The 27,981-nt window shown below is 39.9% G+C and overlaps 1 protein-coding gene across 1 annotated transcript in view; it reads left to right on the forward strand.

Annotated features, from left to right (window-relative positions):
• Window positions 1–14,876: 14,876 nt before the first annotated feature.
• Window positions 14,877–27,981, forward strand: part of EPB41L5 (erythrocyte membrane protein band 4.1 like 5) — a 145,457-nt gene continuing 132,352 nt past the window's right edge. Inside the window, exons 1-2 of the mRNA XM_028101374.2 lie at window positions 14,877–14,979; window positions 22,666–22,853. Coding sequence (XP_027957175.1) covers window positions 22,674–22,853 — 180 coding nt within the window. The 5' untranslated portion in view covers window positions 14,877–14,979; window positions 22,666–22,673. The remainder of the gene's footprint in view (window positions 14,980–22,665; window positions 22,854–27,981) is intronic.

A 27,981-nucleotide genomic window follows, 5' to 3' on the forward strand; every position in this document is an offset into this window, starting at 1 on the left:
TGTTGGGCTTGTCTAACACTGGTTATATTCATTAATGGGTGATCAGAAGGAACTGGGAGATGCTAAGTGCAAAGTTTATTTCTAGAATTCCTGGTTCACTAATGGCTGTGTGTGGGGAGGGGGTAGGATTATTAAGTAAGGAACTAAAAGGGATTTAGAGGATTATAGAATGTCTGAGGAAATACTCCTTCACTGTGACCACTGCTTGACTCCTCTCTTCTCCCAGCACTAGCCCCTCTTCTGGTGTTCGTAACATAAGATCTTGTCAAAGTAAGGGACCTTTCTAAATTCCATATTTATATCCTTTGCTTATTTTTATATCAGGTTGTTTAATGTTTTATTCATATGAGATGTTGGAAATTAAAAATTTAGTCACTTGACAGTCCTATATATTTATATGTTGCAAACCCTTTTTCTTAACGGTGTTTGACTTTATTCTTTTGCGGGGTTGGAGGGACATGATGACATTTTTTAATACTTTCATTAACAAACGTATCCGTCTTCTCCTTAGTGACTTCTGAGTTTGGGGTATACCTGCAAAAGCTTTTCTCTAATCCCTATTAGCATTACATCTGTGACTGAAAGCTGTCTTAACCACCATCCAAGTAACCCACTCAGACTGCACCCAGCTTTCCAGTCTTTTTTATTTTTTAAGATTTTATTTATTTGTCAGAGCACAAGCAGAGGGAGCAGCAGACAGAGGGAGATGCAAGCTCCCCACTGAGCAAGGAGCCCATGCAGGACTCCATCCCAGGACCCTGACCTGAGCTGAAGGCAGATGCTTAACCAACTGAGCCACCCAGGCATCCCTCTACTTTTCAGTCTTGTTCTCTTCTTGCCACCATTGACCGCTCTTAATCATGCCAGAGCTCTTTCGGTTCCAATTAGGTTGTAAGCTTACTAAAATTAGTTGTGCTTATTTGCTAACCTATACATGCAAACTTACGTTTATTATGTAAGCCAGTGAAATGTGTGTGAAAAGCAAGAGGCTTGGGTTTTTGCAAAAGCCTTACGATGTCATTAAAACTTTATTAAAAATAGGTATGAGCAAGACAACTATGAGAGACTTAACAAAAAATGATGTATTTGAGGGGCACCTGGGTGGCTCAGTCGTTAAGCGTCTGCCTTCGGCTCAGGTCATGATCCTGGGGTCCTGGGATCGAGCCCCACTCTCTGCTCTGCTGCTCCCTCTCCCACTCCCCTGCTTGTGTTCCCTCTCTCGCTGTCTCTCTCTCTGTCAAATAAAGTCTTTAAAAAAATGTATTTGAAAAACTAACAAAAAAATAGATGAGGGGCGCCTGGGTGGCTCAGTCGTTAGGCGTCTGCCTTCGGCTCGGGTCATGATCCTGGGGTCCTGGGATCAAGCCCCACATCGGGCTCCCTGCTCGGTGGGAGGTCTGCTTCTCCCTCTCCCACTTCCCCTGCTTGTGTTCCCTCTCTCGCTGTGTCTCTCTCTGTTCAATAAATAAATAAAATCTTAAAAAAAAAAATAGATGATGCACTCAGGGTTTGTTTTTTTGCAACAGAGACTAAGGGACTATAATTGGGCTCAAACCCAAAGTAAAAGACCTTAGCCCTACATTTAAAAAAAAAAAAAAAAACGAATAGATATCTGCCTTAGGCTAAAACAAACAAAATGCATGTAGTTTTTTATTTCTCCTTTAAATGTTTTTTTATTTAGCCAACTGGTCATTAGTTTTGATCCCATCAAATATGGTTTCTACCATAATTATGTAAAAATTCCTCCCTAATATTTAGATATTAGGACAGTTTTTAAGACAGTTTTTAGACAGTTTTTAAGTTTTTGCTATTAAAAATGATATAGTTAAACTTTTACATATTCCCTTTTAAATTATGCTTATACATATGGGTCAACTATATATAAATTTTCCCCCAACGTGTTATAAAAATGTTCAAACATAAAGTTGAAAGAATTGAACAGTTAACATCTATATACCCATCCCCCAGGTTCTGTAATTACCATCCTGCTATACTTGCTTTATTACTTGTCCATCTACCTAAGCCTCTCCATCCATCAATAAGTCTTTTATGCATTTGTAAAATGATGTTGCCTACATCTGTATACCTCACCCCTGAGCACCTCAGCTTGCATATCACTAATAGTCAATAATTATCTCCTTTTGACATAAAATTTTTATCAGTAAGACAAATATTAGGTCTACCATTCATTATTTTCTTTTTTTTAAGATTTTATTTGAGAGAGAGAGCACGAGCACAAGTGAGAGGGAAGAGGCAGAGGGAGAGGGAGAGGCAGACTGCTGAGCAGGGAGCCCAGGGCAGGGCTCAATCCCAGGACCCTGGGATCATGACCTGAGCCGAAGGCAGATGCTTAACCCGAGCTACCCAGGCACCCCTACCATTCAGTAAGTTTTAACAAATGTATATATCTATGGAACTCAAACCCCTATGGGGATCAACAGGTACAAACTTAGTTATAAAATGAGTAAGTGAAGGGGATGTACAGCATGGTACTACAGTCAATAATATTGTATTGCAAATTTGAAAGTTGATGAAAGTAAATCTTAAAAGTTCTTATCACAAAAAAAAAATATTTTTAACTCTATGGTCTCAGATGGTAAGTAGACTTATTGAGGTGATCATTTCACAATGTATACAAATGTCAAATCATTATTTTGTATACCTGAAACTAATATGTTGTATGTCAACTATACTTCAATTAAAAAAAAAAAAGGGAGGGGGTGATGTGCCTGGCTGGCTTAGTCAGTAGAGAATGTGGCTTGTGATCTCCAGGTTGTAGGTTCAAGTGCCATGTTATGTATAGAGATTACTTAAAATCTTAAGGAAAAAAAAAAGGAAAAAACCTACACAGGGATTTGACAGAGAACCATTTCCATCACTGGAGAGACTTTCCCTTTCCCCCGTCACCTTCACTCCCTTTATTAGTTTTCTGGGGCTACCATAACAAAGTACCACAAACTGGGTGCCTTAAAACAACAGAAATTGATTGTCTCACAGTTCTAGAGTCCAGAATCCAAACTCAAGGTGTTGGCAAGGCCATGCATCCCCTGAAGGTGCTAGGGAAGGACCTATTCCATGTGTCTTTCCTAGCTTCAGGTAGCCTTAGACCTTCCTTAGCTTTTTTTTTTTTTTTTTTTTAAAGATTTATTTATTTATTTTGAGAGAGGGAGAATGAGAGAGAGCGAGAGTACATGAGAGGGGGGAGGGTCAGAGGGAGAAGCAGGCTCCCCGCTGAGCAGGGAGCCCGATGCGGGACTCGATCCCGGGACTCCAGGATCATGACCCGAGCCGAAGGCAGACGCTTAACCGACTGAGCCACCCAGGCGCCCCTTCCTTAGCTTTTAAATACACCACTCCAATCTTCCATCTTAACATGGCCATCGTTCTATAAAGAAGCCAGGGCATGGATTGGATTGGATTAGAGTCCCATGCTTCTCCAGTAGCACCTCATTTTTTTTAACTAGTTACATCTGCAATGACCCTATTCCCAAATAGAGTTACATTCTGAGGTACTGGCTGTTAGGACTTCAAAATATCTTTTGTGGGGATGGACACAAAATCTACAACATAATCAGAAATGGTGAGTATTCCAAATTCTTATATATATATATTCATTTTACTCAAAATTTCTGAGATTCATCCATTTCTTGTTTTCTTTTTATTAGTAAGTAGTAGTCCATTTTATTAATATAACACAGTTTGCTTAGCCTCCTTTTAATGGGTAGCTGGACTTTGAGACATTCTCAATTTGTGGGATTTTATCAACAAAAAATGCTATGAACAGGGCACCTGGGTGGCTCAGTTGGTTAAGCATCTGCCTTCTGCTCAGGTCATGATCCCAGGGTCCTGAGATCCAGCCCTATGTTGGGTTCCCTGCTCAGCGGGGAGTCTGCTTCTCCCTCTTCCCCCCCCTGCTCATACTCTGTCAAATAAGTAAATAAAATCTTTTTAAAAAAATGCTATGAACATTCCTTTACAAATCCGCTTGTGAACACATGCTTTCATTTCTGAGTAAATATCTAATTGCTGGGTACATTAAGTATATCTTAAGTTTTTGTTGATACTGTCAAAATTGGCTTCCAAAAATGAGTATCACTTTATAATCTCATCAATAATGCATCTGTGTTTCCACCCTTAGTGGATATTATGACTCTTTTAAAAATGTTCTCATGTAATAAGATATATTAAATATGATTTGCCAAATGGAATATCTTTTTATATTGTTTATTGGCCATGCATATTTCTTTTCTAGTGAATTGCTTACTCAGGTCCTTTGTGTTTCGCAGCTTGGTCTATTTAAACAACAAAAAGCTATTTGGGCCATGAGGGAGTAATAGGGTCCAGAGTCATCCTCCTGGTATAAACAACTGGAAAACAGGACAAAATATAGGAAACAATTTTTGCAATATTGGACAAAAGTTAAAGAAGACTATAATTCCTGAGAAAAGATAAGTGAGGTGAGCCATATGATAAGCTAGGTTTCCTTTGTCAAGGCAATTTATAAACTGAGGCAGGAATATGGAGCCCAAACAAGACTGGTAATCTTGCTACCTAGGAGACAGGTGTCAAAGTTTTGGGAAGCTGGGGCTGTTAGAAGGTATGGAGCAAAGTTCCAGAGAGGAGTAAACCACCTAAAGATTTCAATAAATTTACATAGTCACTTTGGGTCCTAGACTGAATAATAATCTTCAAATATGGTGAAACCCCGTGAGGCCAAACTTCTAAGGAAAGACAATTACCAAGTTGTAGGATGAATATTTCCAGGGCTGGCCACAAGGATGAGAATAATTCAAGTTTCTTTCAGGTAGAGTAGAGAAGCCTCTTTGAAAATACAAGGTAGTCAGCCAAAACCCAAGAAAGACCAAACTTTAGAACCAAGCTGTAGGGTAAAAGCTACTCTAGACTCATTTAGAAGATTTTTAAAACAAGCTTCAGAATGATTAAACTAATTCACAAGTTACTTAACTGCTTAACCGATACGAAGTCCATTTATTTAATTTTTTAGATTTTATTTATTTTAGAGAGCCTGAGAGTGGGGGGAGGAGTAAAGGAGGAGGGTTAGGGAGGGGGAAAGAATCTCAAGCAGACTCCTCAGTGCTGAGCACGGAGCCCCTCTGGGCTTGATATCACAACTCCTAGATCTCCACCCCAGCCAAAACCAAGCCTCAGAAGCTTCACTGACTGAGACCTGGGCATTCCCCCAGGTAAAATCTATTTTAAAAATACCATTCAAAGGGTATTCAAGGGGTGGCTCAGTCAGTTAAGCACCTGACTCTTGATTTCAGTTCAGGTCATGATCTCAGGGTTATGATCTCAGGGTTATGAAATGGAGCCCTGCATCCAGCTCTGTGCTGAGTGTGGAGCCTGCTTAAGATTCTCTCTCTCCCTCTCCCTCCCTCTCCTTCTGCTCCTATGCTCCTCCTCCCTCTCTAAAAAAAAAAAAAATAATAATAAATACCATCCAAGAAAGTAAAAGTTATCATGTCCAGCCGCCAAAGAAAAACTAGATAGGAAGAAGCAAGGAAATATGACCCAGTGGAGAAAAATCATTTAAGAGAAACAGACGCAGAAATGGCAAAGATGAGATGAGAAGAAAAAGACAATGAAACACGTAGTAAGTAGGATTAATATGTCATGGATGTAGAGGACAACAGAGATAAGGAAAATATTTTTTATTTTTTTTAAGATTTTATTTATTCATTTGAGAGAGCGAGAATGAGAAAGAGAGAGAGCACATGAGAGGGGAGAGGGTCAGAGGGAGAAGCAGACTCTCCGCTGAGCAGGGAGTCCGATGCGGGACTCAATCCCGGAACTCCAGGATCATGACCTAAGCCAAAGGCAGTCGCTCAACGAACTGAGCCACCCAGGCGCCCAGGAAAATATTTTTTAAAAGAACGAATGGCAGTAATGTTTTAGAAGATGGTGGATTAGGAAGTTCCAAGAATCTGTCCTTCCACTTACACAACTAATTAGCTTGCAGATACTCTCTTGAGTAACTATTTTCGGAATTCTGGATCTAGTTGAAATATTTGCAGCATCCACAAGATTGCTGATGACAAGACTGGTAAGTTTTGGTGAGTTTCAGCCTTTCACATGGTAGCAACTACCACCCCCCATCCCTGTAGCAGGGAGTAATAGGGATGGCTACCTGTGGTTCTGGTGTAGCTTGCTGGAGCCAGAGTGGGCAATAAGGACCTTGTCTTCCAAATATTGAGATTGTGGGTTCTGATTGAGGATTGCTGCGTTTGATCAGCAAGGGGCCGGGACAGAGGCTGGTATTGATTGTTCCAACCCCAGTAGGCTAAAGCTGTTTCTAAGGGATTAAAAACTGTACTTGGTTCCCCTCCTGCTCTTGAGAGCCAGATACTTAAGGCAATATTTGTCAGTCACTGGCTGCCATGGATTAAAAGAATGGGAATGTAAGTGACCCACATACAGAAAGAAATACACACTTGGCAAAAATGTTTTGGAAAGGTAACAAATGAACAACTCCGGATCTCAATAAGCAAGACTCGGTAATTCCTGAGGAGTGGGGAAGTTAGGTTTTCAGAGTTCTCACAACATAATACTCAAAATGTCCATCTCTCAACAAAAATTAAATTACAAAATCACAAAGAAATAGGAAAATATGGCCCATTCACAGGGGGAAAATAAGAATTTGACAAATCATCTTCACGGAAGCCCACATAGATTTATTAGTCAAAGATGTGAAATCAACTGTCTTAGATATTTTCAATAAGCTAAAGGAAACCATGGACAGGAACTGAAGGAAACCAGTAAAACAATGTTTGAACAAAATGAGAATTGAAAGGAACCAAATAGGAGCATCTTACTAGCTCATTCGGTAGAGCATGTGACTCTTGATCTTGGAGTCCTGAGTTTGAGCCTCTCATTGGGTGTAGAGATTACTTAAATAAATATTTAAAAAAAACACACACAAAAATTCTGGAATTGGGGCGCCTGGGTGGCTCAGATGGTTAAGCGTCTGCCTTCGGCTCAGGTCATGATCCCAGGGTCCTGGGATCGAGTCCCGCATCGGGCTCCCTGCTCCTTGGGAGCCTGCTTCTCCCTCTGCCTCTCTCTCTCTCTCTCTCTCTCTCTCTGTGTGTGTCTTTCATGAATAAATAAATAAAATCTTTAAAAAAAGATTCTGGAATTGCAAAGTAAAATAACTGAAATTAAAACCCACTAGAGGGGTTCAATAACAGGTATAGGTAGCCAAAAGGAAGGATCAGTGACTTGAAGGTAAGATGATTGAAATTATTTAGTGTCAGGATGAGAAAGAAAAAAAGAGGGGAGGGGTGTCTGAGTGGCTTAGTTGGTTAAGCATCTGCCTTCAGCTCAGGTCATGAACCCAGGGTCCTGGGATCGGGCCCCACATCAGGCTCCCTGCTCAGCAGAGAGAGTCTGCTTCTCCCTTTTTCCCTGCCCCTCTCCCCCATGCTCTCTGTCTCAAATAAATAAATAAAACCGAAAAAAAAAAAAACAAAACTGAGGTGTCTGTGGTATACCATAAAACATACCAACATAAACATTAAAGGAATTCAGATGGAGAAGAGAGAAAAAATTGGCAGAGAATATATTTGAAATATAGTAGAACCCCCTTATCCATGGTTTCACTTTCCATAGTTTTAGTTACCTGTGGTCACTTGTGGTCTGGAAGCAGATGATCCTCCTTCTGATGTATCATCAGAGGGTCCATAGTAGCCTAACACTACATCACGATGCCTACGTTATTCACCTCATTTCATCTCATCATTACAAGAAGAAGGGTGAGTACAGTACAATAAGATATTTCAAGAGAGACCACATTTATGTAAGTTTTATTACAGTGTTTTGTTATAATTGTTTTATTTTATTAGTTACTATTAATCTCTTACTGTGCCTAATTTATAAATTAAACTTTGTCATAAGTATGCATGTATAGGAAAAGATGTAGTATGTATAAGGTTTGGTACTACCTGTGGTTTCAGGCATCAATTAGGCTTGGAATATATCCCCTGCAGATGGTGGGGGGGGGGGGATTACCGTAACAGCTGAACATTTTGCAAATCTGAGGAAAGACATGAATACACATGTCCAAAAAGTTCAACGAACCTGAAGCAGGATAAAACTAAAAGATACACACACTGAGATATATATATATATATATATATATATATATGCTTGTGTTCGTAGCAATGTTATTCACAATAGCCAAAAGTAGAAGCAGCCCAAGTGTCCATCATTGGATTAATGGCTAAACAAGTGAGATAATACAGTATTTGTCTTTCTCTGTCTGACTCATTTCACATAGCATAATGCCTTCAAGCTCCATCCATCTTGTTGCAAATGGTAGAATTTCCTCATGTTTTCATGGCTGAATGATATTGCATTATATATATACCATACCTTTTCTTTTTTAAGATTTATTTATTTGAGAGAGAAAGAGTACACATGCGCACTCAAGGGAGTTGGGGGAGGAGCAGAGGGAAAGAATCTTCAAGCTGACTCCCCACTGAGCGCAGAGCCTGACATAGAGCTGCATCCCATGACTGATGAGATCATGACCTGAGCCAAAACCAAGAGTTGGATGCTTAACCGACTGAGCCACCCAGGAGCCCCTATAGCATACCTTCTTTATTCATTCATCCACTGATGGATGCTTAGATTGTTTTCATGTCTTGGCTATTGTAAATAATGTTGCTATAAACATGGGGGGGGGCAAATTTCTCTTTCCTATAAGGACACCGGTCACATTTGTTTAGGGTTTGCTTAAGTGACTTCATCTTAACTTGATTTCATATGCAAAGACCAATTAAGGTCACATTCATAGGTATTAGGGATTGGAACTACAACCTATCTTTTATAGGACACAATCCAACCCATCATCTGTTCTAATTACATTTTATAGATGAGAAAACTGATGAGAAAAAAATGAATCCTTGTTCAAGTGAGTTACTGGCACTGATCTTTCTACTGTATGTCTTCTAATGCCTTTACAGGCCCTGATGTTGGGTCAGTAGTCACAGGTGTGGGGCAGTCAGTGAAAGACCTCATTACTCAAAATGTACCCACTAATGAGCACTATCAACAAACTGCAAGCTTGTGGGTAATGCAGACTCTAGGTCTCCACCCTAGACTTAAACCTTTGAATAAGGTCTTCCAGTGACATATGCACATTAACTTTTAGAAATACTGAGCCTTGGCTCCTTCCTTTTTCTTCCCTTGACTCAGTCTCACCATAGTTTCACCATCAGGCAAATCTAATGGCAAAATGTTTTTATTTCCGCCTTTCTATTACCAAATATTATGAACTTTCCTGGAGCCATCCAAGGCTTTCTCAATTTTTCTCCTCATCATTATAAAGAAGATGCATAGGCCACCAGATCAGTAGACTCTGGTGCAAATAATGCTGGACAAAGTGATGCCTGAAATATGGATTCATGGAACATGAATACTTAGGTCTTCTTCCCTGAGTCTCCAGATGTAGGGAAAAGCCCGAGTACTTTGGAGAAAGAAGTGACTTGTCTTCAATTCATCCTTCTGTGTCCCTTCTATGCATATGTCTCCCGCAGCCATCCCTCGTTCTTTTAAGGTGTTCTTCAATTAGCCTGTATGGCTAATACTTTAGTGTGAATTTGTTTAAGATCTTATTCCCTCCAGGGACACTTGCAAAGAGAGAAAAGGTGGACTCTCAAACATGAGATTCTGGCTCAGGAAAGATTTAGCTGGGTAGAGGGAACTACCCAACCACATGAAATTAGGCACAAGTGATGGCCCCATTTTGTAGCCCCTCATCTTCTATTTGCATCCCCAGGTACTTTTGTTCCTTAATCTGTGGTATTTACATTCTCTTATATGTCATGTTGTACACTTTTGAAAACACTTTCAGATAACTTGTTTTCTGTAACACTCCTTACTCCCCTGCGAGGAAGGTAGTATCATCTTTATCCAAACAGACTTGAAAATTGTTTTAGATGTTTTAGCTTCTAAAGTTTAGACTCTTCGCAGTCTACTTACAACGTTCCCTATCTTAGTGGTGTTTCCTGATGACTGGGTTTGTTTTTTGATTTATTTTATTTGCGTGCATTTTTTGAATAGGTAATGCTCTCTTAGATCCAGTGTCTGATAAATGAATTCTTTATGATACCCACTCCCCTGAGAGTATTTTCTTTCAAATGGAGAATTTTTGGAATGCAGGGGTCCTTCAGTCTCCAAGAGAAGTGAGTCTTACATTGGACTTCCCTCTGCTCAGAATACCTTGGCATGAGTGACCCCACCAGTGTGGACCGATTCAGAAAAAAACTATTTAGGGAGTTCTTTACTTTTTTGGAAATCAGCACAAGAGAAGGAGATTTTGCAGGCTTGGGACAAACGTCCTTGATTATTTATTTATTTATTTATTTAAGATTTTTTATTTATTTATTGAGAGAGAGAGAGAATGGCAGAGAGAGAGCACGAGAGGGAGGGAGGTCAGACTCCCTGCCGAGCAGGGAGCCCGATGCGGGACTCGATCCTGGGACTCCAGGATCATGACCCGAGCCGAAGGCAGTCGCTCAACCAGCTGAGCCACCCAGGCACCCCGTCCTTGACTATTTAGAGTTCCAACGTGAAAAAGGAATTATGTTTCTCTTTGTGGGCAGAGGCAGATATACGATGAAGATAATTAGGTTTAAGCTTTAGGTCTCCAGACTTGTGTGGGTCCCTTCCAAGCCCCTGTACCTAATATTGAATCCTTAAATTTGTGTTATTTCACTTAAGAGCCCTCTCTCGGTTGTATGAATTTTAGAACCCACAAAATTGGATCTATCTCTTTTTGTGTGACTCCAGAGAGCAAACCAGGACCTAAGATAGAAAGGGAAATCTAGAGTGAGGATGTTCTATTAAAACCGTCAATAATTTCACTGGCAAAAAATTCAGGAATAAAAGAGAATTGCAATTCAGGACAAGGAAGTTATGGCAAAACCGTAGGCAAGTCCAGTAAACCAAGGAGAGGTTGGCTCTTTTATACAGGAGAGTGGGAAGTTGAGAGGGCTGTTGGAAGACAAAACGTCCATTGAAGTAAACTGGGAGTTCCAAGCATAGGGGCTTTTCATTGGTTGAGTTGTGACGGTCTCTCATTGGCTGGGAAGGAGAAAAACCTTTCTACTTCCTGCTGGGATATTAAAGTAGAAGCTAAACCAGCATAAGGTACATCTTCTCCTGTTGGGTCTGAGTGGAACGGTGTGAGAGCTCCCCCTGCTGGCCTCTCCACTCCATTCTAAACAGTTTCCTTTTATTACACCTCTTGGCTCAATAAAGGAAAATCTTTCCATGGGTTAGGACTATTCCACCAAAAAGTTGGTTATTGTGGTAGGCACCCTCTATAGCGCACCCATAGTCATTCTTCCTTGAAACACCCCCTTTTCCTGCTAATAAAACTTGGATTTGTTCAAGAAGTTAATGGAGAGGGGCGCCTGGGTGGCTCAGCTGGTTAAGCAACTGCCTTCGGCTCAGGTCATGATCCCAGGGTCCTGGGATCGAGCCCCGCATCAGGCTCCCTGCTCAGCCAGAAGCCTGCTTCTCCCTCTCCCACTCCCACTGCTTGTGTTCCCTCTCACGCTATCTCTCTTTCTCTCTCTGTCAATTAAATAAATAAATAAAAATCTTTAAAAAAAAAAAAAAAGAAGTTAATGGAGAGCCCAGATTGGAGAGCAGGCCTTTCCCCAAACCCCAAGAGTGAATTAGGATTGGTGTAAAGATGTCATGGTGTTCCCTTACCCTATGGTCAGTAAGTAGTCCAAGTCTGGGCAGCTAATCTAGTTCTGACTGATGACACAGTGGGTGGTGGGACTTCATTCCCTGAACTAAAATACAAGTCTTCATGAAGGTCTTTTCCCCTTTCCCTTTCATTCGTGAAAGTCAGAAGGGTTGGAGATACTGTAGCCCTTCTGTGGCCAGAGCATAAAAACCAGACTCAACATGCTAAGGATGGCAGAAGAGAAAGAGCAAAAGTGTTTAGGATCCTTATAGCATTGTTGAGGACCTGAACCAATATCAGGCAGCCATTTACCTCTAGATTATTTATGTGAAAAACATTAAATCCTTATTTGCTTATGTACAGTTAGTTGTATTGTGCATTACTTGCAGCCAAAAGCATTTTTACTTAATTCAGTTGTGTTCCAGGAGAGAAACTTCTCTGACTCTGGTGGGAGCCAATTAGGGGACCAAACTGCCACAAAATAGGGATATTGGAGAGGGTATTTATGTCTTGGAGGGGAAGATTTGGGGAGGGGACAAATTATTATTAAGAATAATCTTACATGATTAAAGCATGAACAACTTCGCATGACTTAAGTCCTTAGGTTCCATTCTTCTTCCCCAAGTCTTCATATTTCCCTCAGCCTATAACCATCTTTCTCACCTATTTCTCTCCCCTTATTCACAGCCTCCCTCAACCCCACCCTTGACAGGAGGTAGAGATAAAGATTCAGCAGAAGGGGACAAGAGGACTCTTTCTCCAGTTGGTGAGCTATGCAACAGTTTAGGACAATGAGGTAGGTTTTTACGTCTTGACAGAAAATGCTATTGGTCAGTAAACAGATAAATTACAATGCAGCTTTCAAATGTGTAGATGCTGCGTAATAAATAGTTGGAGGGAGACAGCCCTGATAGACTGAGGGGATGACACTCAAGACTGTAGTTTTCAGGGGCGCCTGGGTGGCTCAGTTGGTTAAGCGGCGACCTTTGGCCCAGGTCATGATCCCAGGGTTCTGGGATCGAGCCCCACGTCTGGCTCCCTGAGCAGGGAGCCTGCTTCTCCGTCTCCCTCTGCCCCTCCCCCTGCTTGCACTCTCTCTCTCTCAAATAAATAAATAAAATCTTAAAAAAAAAGACTGTAGTTTTCAAACTGGGGTAATCAGTCCCCTGGGGGATACATGAAGACTTTCCAAGAAGTATATAGCCCAGACAGTATTTTTTTAAAAAGAACTTATTATGCAAAAAATTTAAACCTATACATAAAATAGAATAGTTCAATGTACCTATGTACCCAGCTTCAAACTATGGCCCTTTCTTGTTTCATCTATACATCCATAGCTTCCCTCCCTCCTATATCATAATCATCACCATTGCTTTTTATTGAGATACAGATGCAAAGATGACCCTCAACAATTCCTCCCATCCCTGTACTCCCATGCTGCCTCTCCCATGAGAGGAAATAAAAATGTCCTACAATTAGATTGTAATGATGGTTGCACAGCTTTGTGAATATACTAAACACCACTGAAGTGTACACTTTAAATGGGTGAATTGTATCATATTTGACATATCTCAATGAAATTATTTTTAAAAAGTAGAGAAAGGAAATTTATTTAAAAGAAAAAAAAATAGGTGGGATCTTATTGGAACTGGCCTGGCCTTGTGACTTGCTTTGACCATAATAGGCAACAGAAGTGACATGGTGTGACTTCTGGGCATTTCCCTTAATAGGCTTCCAGGCTTGAGCCACCCCAACTACCCTGCTAGAGAAAGAGCCCCAGTCAGAACTCAGCTGTTCATTTCAGCCATCCCAGCTGAAATGCCACAGAGATGCATGAGGCCATTTTGGTAACTCCAACTCCCGTTGAGCTGCCCCAGCCAACGCCACGTGGAGCAGAGACCAGCTGTCCCTGCCAAGCCCAACTATTAAGTCTTGGGATGGTGGAGGACTGGCAGTGCTAAATCTCCAGAAGGGGCTGAGTATTTGCCTATTCTCATCTCAGCCAGCAGGGACTTCATGCACTTCATACCCTCACAGCTGCCAATGATTCTCTGACTTCCTCAGACAGGGAGGCAGGCTCATACGGCCCTTCACCTCACAGCTCTCTCTCCCTGGCTTGTCACCTTCCACGGCTCTATTTATTCACCTTTAGGCATGTTGGCTTTCCTTGAGCAGACCAAGCACCCACCCAACGGGGCCTTTGGAGTTAACCTCTGCTCTTCCCCCAGGGGTCCACAGAACCACTCCTTCACCTCCTTTCCATTTTCACTCAAAGGTCACCTTATTGAGGCCTTCCTTCTTACCTAGCTAGTCTGTCTAAAATGACAACTTCTTATTCCCTATCTCTGTCCCCTGCTTTGATTTTTCTCTATCATTTAGCACTGCCTAACATAGCATTTAATTTTACTTATTTATCTCATTTATTTTCTGTCTCTCCAGCTAGTACTTAACCTGCATGAGGGATTTTTGTCTGTCTTGATTATTTGCTGTATCTCCAGTGTCTAGAAAACAGCCTGGCATAATAGGCAATTTCACAAATTATCTGTGGAAAGAACGGATGAAATGTTCCCTGGTCACAGAGGATCTCCTTGACCACTCTGTGTTAAACAGAAATCTATTTCCCGTTCCCTTTTTTTCCCTCATGATACCACTATTTGATATGTATTTGTTACCGTCTTTCTCCCCACTACAATGAAAATTTCTCTAACAATGGGGCAGTAAAGATTTGCTGAGTGAATTAATTTCTCAAATGGATAAATGAATCTAGCAGCACCTAATGCTGGGCTCAGACAGCGCTAAGCTACTTTTGGGATGGTACTAATTTGGGGGCTCTCCGCGGGCGTGCACCCCCTCCCAAGGAGGAGTCTGATAAACAGGGCTGGACTGCGGCAGCGCCCCTTTAAACCAGCCCGGGACGCCGGGCCGCTAGCACTGGTGGCCGATTCGGCAGGGCTTGGCATCGCCGGTTTAACCCGAGTCTAACCCAGTCCGGCGATTTCCGGGGCGGTGTCATTGCCCATTTAAGAGCAGAGCGCCCCGCCCCCGGAGGGCGGAGCCTAGAGGGTGCTTTAAGGGGCGGGCCGGCGGACGGCTGGGGTCCTTCACAGGATTAGCGCAGGGTGGGCGCGCGCCTCAGGCCGCCATTTCTTGGCGTCTCCAGAGGAGTCGCCCCCTCCTCAGTCGCGCTCGGGACCTCTACGCTCGCGTCGCCGGCTCTCCGCGCCGCCTTAGCCACCGCGCCTCCGTCCCCAGCCCAGGTAAGCGCGAGGCCCGGTGGCCCCGGCCGCACTGCTCAAGTACCGGGCTCGGTCCACGCCCCGCTTCCCCTCACCGCTCCAGGGACCCATTCTGGCTGGCGTCGGGGCTCTGTTCTCCCGGCCTCGCCCGGGGACGCTCCGGCTCCCGTTGCTTCCCCCGCCGGCCGGCAAAATATTAAACCTGCCGGGAGGGGAGGGGCGGCGGCGGCCAATGGGGCCGGGCCGCTGAGTTTCGGGCGATACTGGGCGGCGCGGCCGGAGCGGGGAGCCGGGGGTGAGGCGGGTTAATGTGTGCGGGTCCGACCCCTGCCCGTTCCTGGCCATGACTCCCTCCCGAGCAGCCGGGGGTCGCCCTTCACTAAGAATTCTCGGTTTAGCTGTCTGGTTGGCGAGGGGGATGTGGCAGGTCAAGGGATAAAACCCACCGTGGTTCGTGTCACGGTCTTAAAACAAAAACCCGAGGAGACTTTTGTGGTTGGTTTGCGTTGGACTGAAACCAGCCACTTGGAAATTGTGAGAGGCAGGTGGGTTCCCAGCAATGGCGGGATCCAAAGGATCCTCCCCCGCCCCCACCCGTGACTCTGGGCGTGTTAAGGTTGGGGTTTTTCGGTGTGTAAACATTAATTGTACCTGTCACTATCTTTATGGTTACTAAGTCTCATGAGTTTTAGCTAAGAGCGAGAAGACCCAGGTCTTTTAAACCTTTTGACAACATTTTAAATTGATATCAGGAGTATTTTTTTAAGAATTAGGGGGGAAATTACCCATAACTCTATTTCTGACGTTGCTAAAACATTGCTGAACCCTACTTAACGTAGTGGATTATTAGTACACGTAAGCTAGTTTGCAGGGTTTTCTTTGTATAGGTAAGCTTCATTAGAAAGTGATATGTATTACTTTTGTTGAGTTACTCCCTTGCGGACGTTTTCTGTGTTGGGATTAGTGAAGCCAAAGATATTAATATCTGTGGCACTTGCTGTATATTGGTATATTGCTTTATCAAAAAGCAATTGCCTACCAAAGAATGTGGCCACCCGTTACATATGAGAGTATACACGTTTCATGACAAACTTGAGTTTTAGATACATACTTTAAAAAAAATCTTCAGTTAATTTAGGTAGTAAATGGATTATTTCAGTTTGCTTTTTTATGATTGTAAAGAATACCTTTCTTTACAGATCAAAAAGAGAAATCACAGATTAAAAACGCATTAAAAGAAAAAAACAAAAGCAAAAAAACCGGGGCGCCTGGGTGGCTCAGTTGGTTAAGTGACTGCCTTCGGCTCAGGTCATGATCCTGGATCCCGGGATCGAGTCCCGCATCGGGCTCCCTGCTCACGGGGGAATCTGCTTCTCCCTCTGACCCTACCCGCTCTTGTGCTCTCTCTCTCACTCTCGCTCTCAAATAAATAAAATAAAATCTTTTAAAAAAACAAAAAAACCATGTACACCTACTTTCTGAGAATTCCACTGTATCATTTTAGTGTCAGACAAGTTCTTTATTGAGTGCCTAATATGCTGATTGCCGTGCTAGCTAGGTCATCTTGCTGAATGAGTCAGACCAGATCCTTGAGTCTTAGTGGGGAAGTACCCAGTAAAAAAAATAATTAAACAATTGGGTATTTAATTACAGTTTTGGTAAATGTTATAAAGAAGAGTCTAAGGGTACTAAAAGGAGCACCTAATTTAGACTCAGGAGTCAGGGAATGCTTTTCTGAGGAAATGGGAGGGAGGTGAAGTGGAAAGAGAGCATTCCAGAAAGATGGAACAGCCGAAAAAAAAAAAAGGTCCACAGTTAAAAAGATTGTTGGATTGGACAGAAGGGATACTAGAGCAGAGTGAACAGCTGGGAGTGGTCTGCCTGAAGGGTCTGGCAGGTAGGAGGAGCTGGATCCAGAGCAAGACCATTAAAGATTTTTTAACTGGGATCAGATTTGTGGTTGCTAAAAATCCACTGCTGTAGCATTTAGAATGAAAGTGGTAGTGGGGGATGGAGAAAGAGTGAATATGGGAAAACTTTTTTCTTTTTTTTTTTTTTTAAAGATTTTATTTATTTATTTGAGAGAGAGAATGAGAAATAGAGAGCATGAGAGGGAAGAAGGTCAGAGGGGGAAGCAGACTCCCTGCTGAGCAGGGAGCCCGATGTGGGACTCGATCCCGGGACTCCAGGATCATGACCTGAGCCGAAGGCAGTGGCTTAGCCAACCGAGCCACCCGGGCGCCCTAAAACTTTTTTTCTTTTAACAATTTTTTTTTTTTTTTTTAAGTAGGCTCCATGTCCAGCGTGGAGCCTAATGCAGGGCTTAAACTCATGACTCTGAGATCAAATTCTGAGCTGAAAGCAAGAGTCGGATGCTCAACTGACTGAGCCATCCAGGTGTCCCTTAACAATTTTTAAAAAACTCTTTTGACACATTCATATATTCTTATTAAAGAGGACTTAAGTACCTCCACATGACCCTCTCCAGAGATAACCTCACTTAACCGCTTGCACGTCTCAGTCGGTTAAGCACCTGCCTTTGGCTCAGGTCATGATCTCACGGTACTGGGATTGAGCCCTACAGAGCCCTACGTCGGGCTCCCTGCTCGGCAGGGAGTCTGCTTCTCCCTCTCCCTGTGCCTCCTCCCCTGCTCATGCTCTGTTTCTGCCTCTCAATCTTAAAAAAAAAACAACAGTTTGCATGTCTTAGTCCTTTTGTGTATACGAGGGATAAAACTTACCACTTTTCTCTGATTTCATTTTTCACTTAGAAATTTTGTCTAAGTCAATTGTATTTAAAAAACAGCTGTGTTGTATACCATTTGATGTACCATAATTTGTTTAACTACTTGCATGTTGATGGACATACTTAAAATTTAAAATTATGCCCTGAAAATCCTTACTTCTACAACTTGGATCACATCCTATTTCTTAGGATATCCTACCAAAAATATAATTGCTGAGTTAAAGTGTAGGCACATTAACATTTTTGATAGTGTGGTTAAATCCTCCAAAGAGGACAGTGTAGGGTAATTGTTTTTCCCATATCCTTTCAGTGGTAGAATTCTCGCCTGCCCATATCCTTTTCAACATTGGCTATCTTGAGTCTTAAATGACCGTATCTTTTTTGTTTCTTTGTTTAAACATTTTTTTAAATTTTTATTTATTTGACAGAGAGACAGTGAGTTAGGAAACACAATCAGGGGGAGTGGGAGAGGGAGAAGCAGGCTTCCCACCGAGCAGGGAGCCCGATATGGGTGGGGCTTGATCCCAGGACCCTGGGATCATGACCTGAACCGAAGGCAGATGCTTAATGACTAAGCCACCCAGGTGCCCCGATAGTATCTTATTTTTTTAATTTAGATTTCCTTTGTTATTGTTGAGGTCAAACATTATTTTGTACATATTTTCATTTCATACTCTCTTTTAGAACTTGTTCTTCATATCTTGCCCTTTTTACTGTTGCATTATCTTAATGGTTTGTGATAGCCCTTTATTAAACTGCATATTAATCCTTTAAAAAAATTTAAAAGCTCTTTAATATATTGTCTCCTAGTACTTTATCATTTCTTTGATTAAATTCTTAGTCCATCTGAAATTTATTTTCATGTAAGTTGCTTTTATATTTTGTAAAAAGAAGTTGTTTGTGGCATTGGGTTTTATGGTTCAAAATACATAGTTATTAAATCTTTTTTTTTTAACGATTTTATTTATTTATTTGACAGAGAGACAACGAGAGCAGGAACACAAGCAGGGGGAGTGGGAGAGGGAGAAGCAGGCGTTCTTGCTGAGCAGGGAGCCCGATGCGGTGCTCTATCCCGACCTGAGCTGAAGGCAGATGCTTAACAACTGAGCCACCCAGGCGCCCCCATAGTTATTAAATCTTAAAGAAGCTTTGTTTTTCTTAGCAGGTTAACTCTACTTGCATAATGAATTTTTATTTTCAAGGTACAAGATAAGGTGAAAGTCAGAAAACTTGTTTTATAGTTTATTTGCTTGCTAGGAATCACAGTTGTAGTGCATTTTGAACATGATTTTCCCTGAGAAAAACTTTTATTTTGGAAAAATTCAAGTAGTCAGAAGAGTACAACGAACCCCCATGTACCCATCATGCTCCAACGATGGCCACTTATCTGGGCAATTTGTTTAGTTTCTGTCCCCACTTAACTTTAATACCACTATTTTATCTAAAAGAAAAATGGCAGTAATTCCTTGGTTATCATAAACAATCCAGTCAGTGTTCAAATGTGTGCCAAATTTATGTCCTTAGGAAGTTCAAATGACAACTGTCATGGCTTTGCTAGCTTACCTAATTACATAGCAATATGCATACTTGTAAAATGAGGATATGATTCTCAATATATAGCAGTTGAATTTTTTATTACGTTGATATTATTCCAATATTTCAGCTTATGTTTTCATCATGTTTATAAATGCATCTAATTTAAATTTTATTATTTTTATCTTTTTTTTCTTTTTTCATCGAGATAGAGAAAACAGGTGAGCAGGGTGAGAGGGAGAGAGACTCCTAAGCAGGCTCCATGCCTAGTGCAGAGCTGATGTGGGTCTCAGTCTCACGATCTCAAGATCATGACCTGAGCTGTAATCAAGAGTCGGAAGCTTAACCAACTGAGCCACCCAGGCACCCCACAAATGCATCTAATTTAAAGTATCAACTGGTTATACAAGACTTCTTATAAATTATATGTGTAACAGCAAATGTGTGACTTCTTTTTTTTTTTAAGATTTTATCTATTTAGAGAGAGAGAGACAGCATGAGCGGGAGGGGTAGAGGGAGAGAGAATCCCAAGTAGACTCTGCGCTGAGCGCAGAGCAACATGGGACTCACTCTCAGGACCCCGAGATCATGACCTGAGCTGAAACCAATAGTCGGACGCTCGAATGACTGCACCTCCCTAGCGCCCCAACAAAGGTGTGACTTTAAAATTTCCTGTATTTTGAAATATTAGACTTATGTGGAAGTTACAGTAGTAGAGTTCCCATATACCTTGGACTTAGCTTCCCCCAATGATAACATCAGACAACTTAAAAAAAAATTTGAATTAGGATCTAATGTAGGTGCATTGTGATTGATGGATATGTATTTTAAGTCTGTTTTAATCTGTAGTTTTCTTTGCATTTCTTTTCCCCCCTTGCAATTTGTCGAGTAAGCTGAAGTAAGTTTTTAAAAAAACAAATTTATCATGTATGTTTTGTACTTGTATTTTCATTCAGACTCTTTTTAGCTATGATCTTTGATGATTTATCTCTAAAATACAAGTTTTACATGAATTGTTCTTTGGTGAGATAGAGAGACCAAGATTTGGAATCAGAAAAATCAGAGTTTGATTTTTTTTTTAATTTTTTTTTTTAATGTCTTCATTATTTACTAAATAATGGACCTGGCCAGTGGTTTCATTTATCGGACCCTTAGTTTACTCATCAAAATTAGACAGTATTTTGGGGAGTTTTTCTGTGAAGCAAGTAAGATTATTTACTTACTATTTTTTGTACTTGATGATGAAATGTTCTGGGTGGCTGGCTATTCAAAAAAGGAATTATGTCTTCAGAAGCTTAAGATAAATGAGACAGACATGTAAATAATTAAAATCTGATTAGTGAAACAGTAAAATATTTTCAAGTTTCAGTGGAAGTGTGATGATGGGAGTGGCTAACTCTTTGGTTATCAGAGAATGTTTCTCAGGGGAGATACAGGTAGAGTTGAGTTAAATAGATAGGGAGTCTCTGACACATGGGCTTTCCACATCTGGTATAACAAGTACCTTTCTTAGGCAGCTGAAACGCGAATGGATAGCAAAGTGCAAAAGGAGCAATGTCTGAAGAGAAACCTGAAGAGAAAGAGACTGCAGCCAGATGTTATGAGTGCCTTGTAAACTTTATGAAAAGGGATCTAAAATTTTATTTTCTTGGGATTTAAGTAGATGAACATACATCTTGTCCTTTGTTCATAATTTTGTCCATATTTTGCTCAATTATGTAGGAATATCCATATGTGTGATATGTGTATGATCTTTAATTTATAGGCACTTATTTTTTAATGTGCTGGTATTTATTTTTAAATTAGTTTTTATTTTAATCAAATTTATAAATGTATCTGGTTGAGTCATCTAATCTGAAGGCTTCTTTTGAAAAATAGCACTCTGCTGAGTTATGTCCTCAAGACAAACACTTTCACATTTTAAGTAACATGCTTTTATTGTCACTTCTTGATATTTGGTTTTAGGAATTATCTGTTGAATTACAACTTGGCAAGATGATGAATTGGCTTTCTGTATCTACCTCTGTTATATACCTCCTCTTATAGTTACTTTATAGTTATGGTTTGATCAATATTTAGTGTTTATAGTATTATGAATATTTAAACTATTAGCTAAGTCATGTATTATACTGTGATTACTTTCCCTTCTCAACTTCCTGTTTTCTCTGGAATTAATCGTCCTTATTTTTCTCATTCTTATTTGCATAAATTAAACATTAGGTTAGCAAGATAGTTTTTATGGTGTTACCATTTGTGTTTGCTGTATTTTTAAAATTACTAAATTGGACGCCTGGGTGGCTCAGCTGGTTAAGCTCTGCCTTCAGCTTAGGTCATGATCCCAGGGTCCTGGGATTGAGCCCCACACTGGGCTCCCTGCTTAGTGGGGAGCCTGCTTGTCCCTCTCCCTCTGCCTGCCGTTCCTCCTGCTTGTGTGCTCTCTTTCTGTCAAATAAATAAATAAAATCTTAAAAAAAATAAAAAAATAAGATTATTAAACCTATTTTAGTTAATTTGATTAAACTTAACATTCTTAATAAAGATGAGAAGTGGCCTTAAAATAATTTAACATTATAAAGAATTGACTCTATTAAATAGCAATTAAAAATCTTTAAATAATAGAATATTTAATAAAAACATAATATTTGAATTATATTTGTATTTTAGCTGAGATAGGTGATTATTTGTTTATTTATTTTTTAAGATTTTATTTTTAAGTAATCTCCACACCCAGTGTGGAGCTTGAACCTACAACCCTGAGATCGGGAGTCGAGTGCTTCACCCACTGAACGAGCCAGGCGCCCGTTTTTGTATTTTTATTGTGATTGCTCAGAAAAGAAATGGAACTTTTTAGGAGTGTTATGATCATCAAAGGATAAGTTAGCGTATGGATTGTCTCCTGATGTTTGTAGAGATATACGGCAATTGTACATAAAATTCATTGACCCAGAAGGCCTGATAAACTTGGTAAATGTTCGTTGTCTCGTATCAGCTTCTTATAAAATAGACCCAGTAAGTTTAGAAATGCTGTAAGTCATAGCTCTGCATATAAAAGTTTTCAAAAACTGTGAGTTAAAGTAGCTAGTTTTTTTTTTTTTTAAGATTTTATTTATTTGACAGAGAGAGAGACGGCCAGAGAGGGAACACAAGCAGGAGGAGTGGGAGAGGGAGGAGAAGCAGGCTCCCCGCTGAGCAGGGAGCTGGACACCAAGTGATCTCAGGACCCTGGGATCATGACCTGAGCCGAAGGCAGACGCTTAACGACTGAGCCACCCAGGCGCCCCTAAAGTAGCTAGTTTTAATTATGTTTTTCAAATTTACTTGCTCCTTTTAATAGTATGTCTGTAATGGCCATAGAATTTTACTAAATAACACCATTTGTCTGCACATTGCGGGGAGTCTGCTAATACCTTTTTCTCTCTTTTTATTAGTGACAAAAATGCTGAGCTTCTTCCGTAGAACACTTGGGCGTCGGTCAATGCGTAAACATGCTGAGAAGGAACGACTCCGAGAAGCTCAGCGAGCTGCCACACACATTCCTGCCGCTGGAGACTCTAAGTCCATCATCACGTGTCGGGTGTCTCTTCTGGATGGTACTGATGTTAGTGTGGACTTGCCGGTATGTAGGTCATGCTGAGCATTTGCAGATTCTATATGAGACCACTTTCTTCATTTGAACTTTCTGCTGGTAACTTCCTGGGGAAATTAGGGTAATATGGGTTAGTGTGGATCAGGCACTGTAACATTGAGGTACATGGATCAAGATACCCAGCACGATAATACTTATCTGGGATTAGTGGAAGTTACCTGAAATATTTAAATGATAGGGTAGTTATTGGCACTGATCATTTGTGAATTTATGTGTGTTCTTTATGATGGCAATACATAGGGTACTCTAGTGGATTTCTCACAATCCTTGTTGAGCAATTATTAAAACAATGAGAATATTTGGGAATAATGATACATGTATACTATAAGATTTTTAATTCTCTATATTTTTCTTTAATTTTCAAAACACTCCTCACTTTTTCTCAAAACATATTTCTTCAACATTTTTAGTGTGCTTGCAGAAATTTTAATGAAATGGAGTAAAAGGACTTCATACTCCTCAGCTCTGTTTATCTCTTTGCTTCCAAAGTAGTTTGCAGAGGAGGTTTTTTATACACTGTAATCTTTATTTCAAGACAGGGTGTTGTGATTTTATTAAAATTTTAGGTGGTTTCTTTTTGTAGTTTTGAATGTAAAATTATAGCTCACGATGTGAAACAGTCTGATACATTTGAAAAGGGTTAACTTATGCCTTTTTGAGGGGCAAGAGGTAGTTATATGGTTTGGGGTGCAGTTGAGTTTCTTTCTGAGCTATTTACTAATACCAAATGTCTTTATTCTGCATTAAAAGATATATGTAATGGGGCGCCTGGGTGGCTCAGTCGGTTAAACCTCTGAGTCTTGGTTTCTGCTCAGGTCATGATCCTCTGGTTTGTGGGATTGAGCTCCGCATCAGGTTCTGCACTCAGCACAGGGGGTCTGCTTGAGATTCTTTCTCCCTCCCTCTCCCTTCCTCTCTGCTTCTTCCCCTGTGCACATTCTCTCTCTCTCTCAAATAAATAAATAAAATCTTAAAAAAAAGATTTATGTACTAAGCTATAAAATGTATGATTTGATATGTCATTGGATGTTCATAGTCTTCCCTCCCTACACATTCTTTTTAGTATACACCTATATACCCAAAATGCAATAAAAAAGGTCTTTGTGCAAGGTGGTAGCCTAAATGCTGCTACAGTATACAGTTGAATAAACTCTGAAAGACCTTTAACTTAACCTTTAACTGTGACCTTTAACTCACTGAGTGAGACTGAGGAATTAGATAGTTTATTTAAATGAACAATCTGATTAATTGGATAATTTAGAATGTACTAGATATATACCTTACACATTTTAAAAATAATGGAATGTGATAAAATTAAACATAAGATTTCTTGAAGTGTTTTGAAGTAATCATCATGGGTATGTTTTATTATCTTTTTATGTTAGACTGGACATCTTTAGGGTTTTTGATTCTGGAAGACTTGAAGGCGTTTACATTTTCTTCCTGAAAGGGCTTCTTGGGGTTTGTCAAGCATTCCAATATGTGATACTTCTTTGAGGAGTTTTCATATTCATTTCTTTCTTGATAAGTATCTTAAGGGTTATGTGTACTATTCCATTAAAATATCATTGGATATGTGATAAAAGCTCGAGATTGCTGTGTAAGAGACTGGAAAGAAGTTTCTTATTACCTAATGTTTGAAGTATGCAGTCTCAGGGTTGTGGATGGAGAGGCTAGGAAATACTAGGAAAGTAGACTTGGTAAAGGATCTTTTTAAAGAGGCAGTGTAGTGTGGAGGAGAAACAGCATGAGGTTTTAAAGTAGTGGAACAAATGGCTAGTGACTGGTACAGAATGGTTTCCTATGCTTGGTATGCTCAGTAGGGTGGATGTGATGCTTGATCAAGGCCAGAAGTGCTAGCTGACCTCATATGTAGACAATTGCAGTGAAAAAGCCAAGAGTTTTAAATTTGACTTTTTGTGGAACTAGATCAATTGCCTTTTCAGCTCTGCAGGTGAAATCCTAAGTTAGGCTCTAATTCTAGATGCTTGCATGAGTTTAAAATGGGCATTGGCCTGCCAGCGAAACTGTTTTACTAACAGACAAAAGTAGACCAGAGGAATATTAATTTCTAAAAAAGTTTTCCCTTTTTTTTTTTTTTTGATTTAGTTTCTCAACCAGTCTAGTATGATTCCAAAAGAGGATTTAGAATTGATTTTGGAAATTGGATGAAACACATACTCCTTTCCCACTGGGATTAAGGTCACTAGTGATCATAGTGAGCCATTGTGGAACTAAGATGATTGCCCAGGCAATATGTAAGTGATTATCAGTGATTAAATAGATAATTTAGATATATGGACTTAAGATTAAAATATACCAGTAGCAATGGTCATTTTCTTCCTTCTGTCTTCCTCTTAAAACTGGGGGAGGGATATAAGTACCTTCTACTTGCTTGCTCCCCCCCCCTTTTAAAGAACAAATTACCATGAGAATGCCTAATGCCTTTCAGTGAATGATAAAAGCATCAGGTTAGAAATTTCTATCTGATTTTTAAATTTTCTCTTTGGAAATGCCACAGAAACTTTAATTTATGAACTTAGTATTGTTTAGTAAATAGTCTTTTAACATTCTGCATCTCCCAAGTTTTAAATTAATAAAAAATGTTTGGTTAATCAATTGATAATAATCTTAATATATCGGGTGCCTGGGTGGCTCACTTGGTTAAGCGACTGCCTTCGGCTCAGGTCATGATCCTGGAGTCCCAGGATCGAGTCCCACATCGGGCTCCCTGCTCATCAGGGAGTCTGCTGCTCCTTCTGACCCTCTCCCCTCTCGTGTTCTCTCTCTCTCATTCTCTCTCTCTCTCAAATAAATAAATAAAATCTTTAGAAGTAAAAAAATAAAAAAAAATTTTCTAGCGTTCATTTGAAATATAGTTGACATACAATATTATATTAGTTTCAGGTGTACAACACAGTGATGGGGCAATTATATATACATTATGAAATGCTCACCATGATAAGTAGTTACCATCTGTCACCATACAAAGTTGTTATAATGTTATTGACTATATTCCCTATGCTGTATTTTCATCACTGTGATTTATTTATTTTATAACTGGAAGTTTGTACCTCTTAATCCCCTTCATTTATTTGGCCTATCCCCCCACCTACCTCTCCTCTGGCAGTCATCAGTTTATTCTCTGTATTCATAAATCTCTTTTGTCTGTGTGTGTTTTGTTCATTTGTTTTTTAGATTCTGCGTGTAAGTGAAATCACATGGTATTTGTCTTTGTCTGACTCATTTTACTTAGTTTAATACCTCCTAGATCCATCCATGTTGTTGCAGATGGCGAGATTTCATTCTTTTTTTTTATGGCTGAGTAGTATTCCTTTGTATATATACACCACATCTTTATTGATTCATCTATCTGTGGACACTTAGGTTGCTTCCATATTTTGGCTATTGTAAATAATGCTGCAGTAAACATAAGGGTGCGTTTATCTTTTTGAATTAGCATTTTTGTTTTCTTTGTATAAATGCTCAGCAGTGGAATTACTGGATTGTATGGTATTTCTGTTTTTAATTTTTTGAGGAACTGTCCTACTGTTTTCCGTAGTGGCTGCACCAGTTTACATTCCTGCCAACAGTGCATGAGGGCTCCCTTTTCTCCACATCCTCCACAGTACTTATTTCTTGTCTTTTTGATACTAGCCATTCTGATTGGTGTGAGGTAATATCTCACTGTGGTTTTGATTAGCATTTCCCTGATGATGAGTGTTGTTGAGCTTCTTTCCATGTGTTTGTTGGCCATCTGTATGTCTTTGGAAAAATGTCTGTTTGGGTCCTCTCCCTGTTTTTTAATTGAATTATTTGTGGGTTTTTTGTTTTGTTTTGTTTTTGGTATTTAGTTGTGTGAATTCTTTATATATTTTGGATATTAACCTCTTACTGGATGTATCATTTGCAAATATCTTTTCCCATTCAGTAGGTTGCCTTTTCATTTTGTTGATGGTTTCCTTCATTGTGCAGAAGCTTTTCATTTTGATGTAGTTCTAATAGTTTATTTTTGTTTTGTTTCCCTTGCCTGAGGAGACTTATCCAGAAAAATATTGCTAGGGCCAGGGTCCAAGAGATTTCTGCCTGTATTTTCCTCTGGGAGTTTTATGGTTTTAGGTCTTATAGTTAAGTCCCAGTTTCATTCTTTTGCATATAGCTGTCCAGTTTTCCCAACACCATCCATTGAAGAGACTATCTTTTCCCTGGTGTGTATTTTTGCTTCCTTTATTGTAGATTAATTGGCCATATAAGGTTGAATTTATTTCTGGGCTCTATCCTGTTCCATTGATTTATGTGTTTGTTTCTGTGCCAGTACCATACTGTTTTTATTAACATTAGCTTTGTAGTATAGTTTGAAATCTGGAATTGTGAGATCTCTAGCTTTGTTCTTCCTTAAAATTGCTTTGGTTATGATCACTTGATTTATGATAAGGGTCCCAGAGCCATTCAGTGAGGGAAAGAATAGTCTTTTCAACAAGTGGTGCTAGGAGAACTAGATAGCCATATGCAAAAGAATGAAGTGAAGTGGGAACTTTAGCTCATGCCGTATACAAAAATTAACTCAAAATGGATCAAAGACCTAAACATGAGAGCTAAGACTATAAAACTCATAGAATAAAAAATAGGGACAAATCTTCATTACCTTGGATTTGGCACCAGTTTTTTAGATATGACACTGAAAACATGAATAACAAAATAAGAAAAAAATAAGTTGGACTTTTATAAAAATTAAAAACTTTTGTGTCTCAAAGACCATTATCAAGAAAGTGAAAAGGTTCTCACACAGAATGGATTGCAGATTACATATTTGATAAGCATTTGTGTCTAGAATATATAAAGAACTGTTACAACCCAATAATAAAAAGACAAATAACCCAATTTAAAAATGGGCAAAGGATCTGAATATAAGGTATACTTCTGCACGTAAGATATACAAATAGCTGATAAGTACATGAAAAGATGCTTGACATCCTTAGTTATCAGAGAAACGCAAATCAAAACCACAATGAGATACTACATACTAACTAGGAAGATTAAAATAAAAAGTCAGATAATACTAAGTGTTGGTAAGAATGTGGAGAAATCTGAACCTTCT

Source organism: Eumetopias jubatus, unplaced genomic scaffold, assembly GCF_037043125.1.
Source record: "Eumetopias jubatus isolate StellerSeaLion01/CBP00866 unplaced genomic scaffold, mEumJub1_p1.0 scaffold_3, whole genome shotgun sequence".
Lineage (NCBI taxonomy): Eukaryota > Metazoa > Chordata > Mammalia > Carnivora > Otariidae > Eumetopias > Eumetopias jubatus.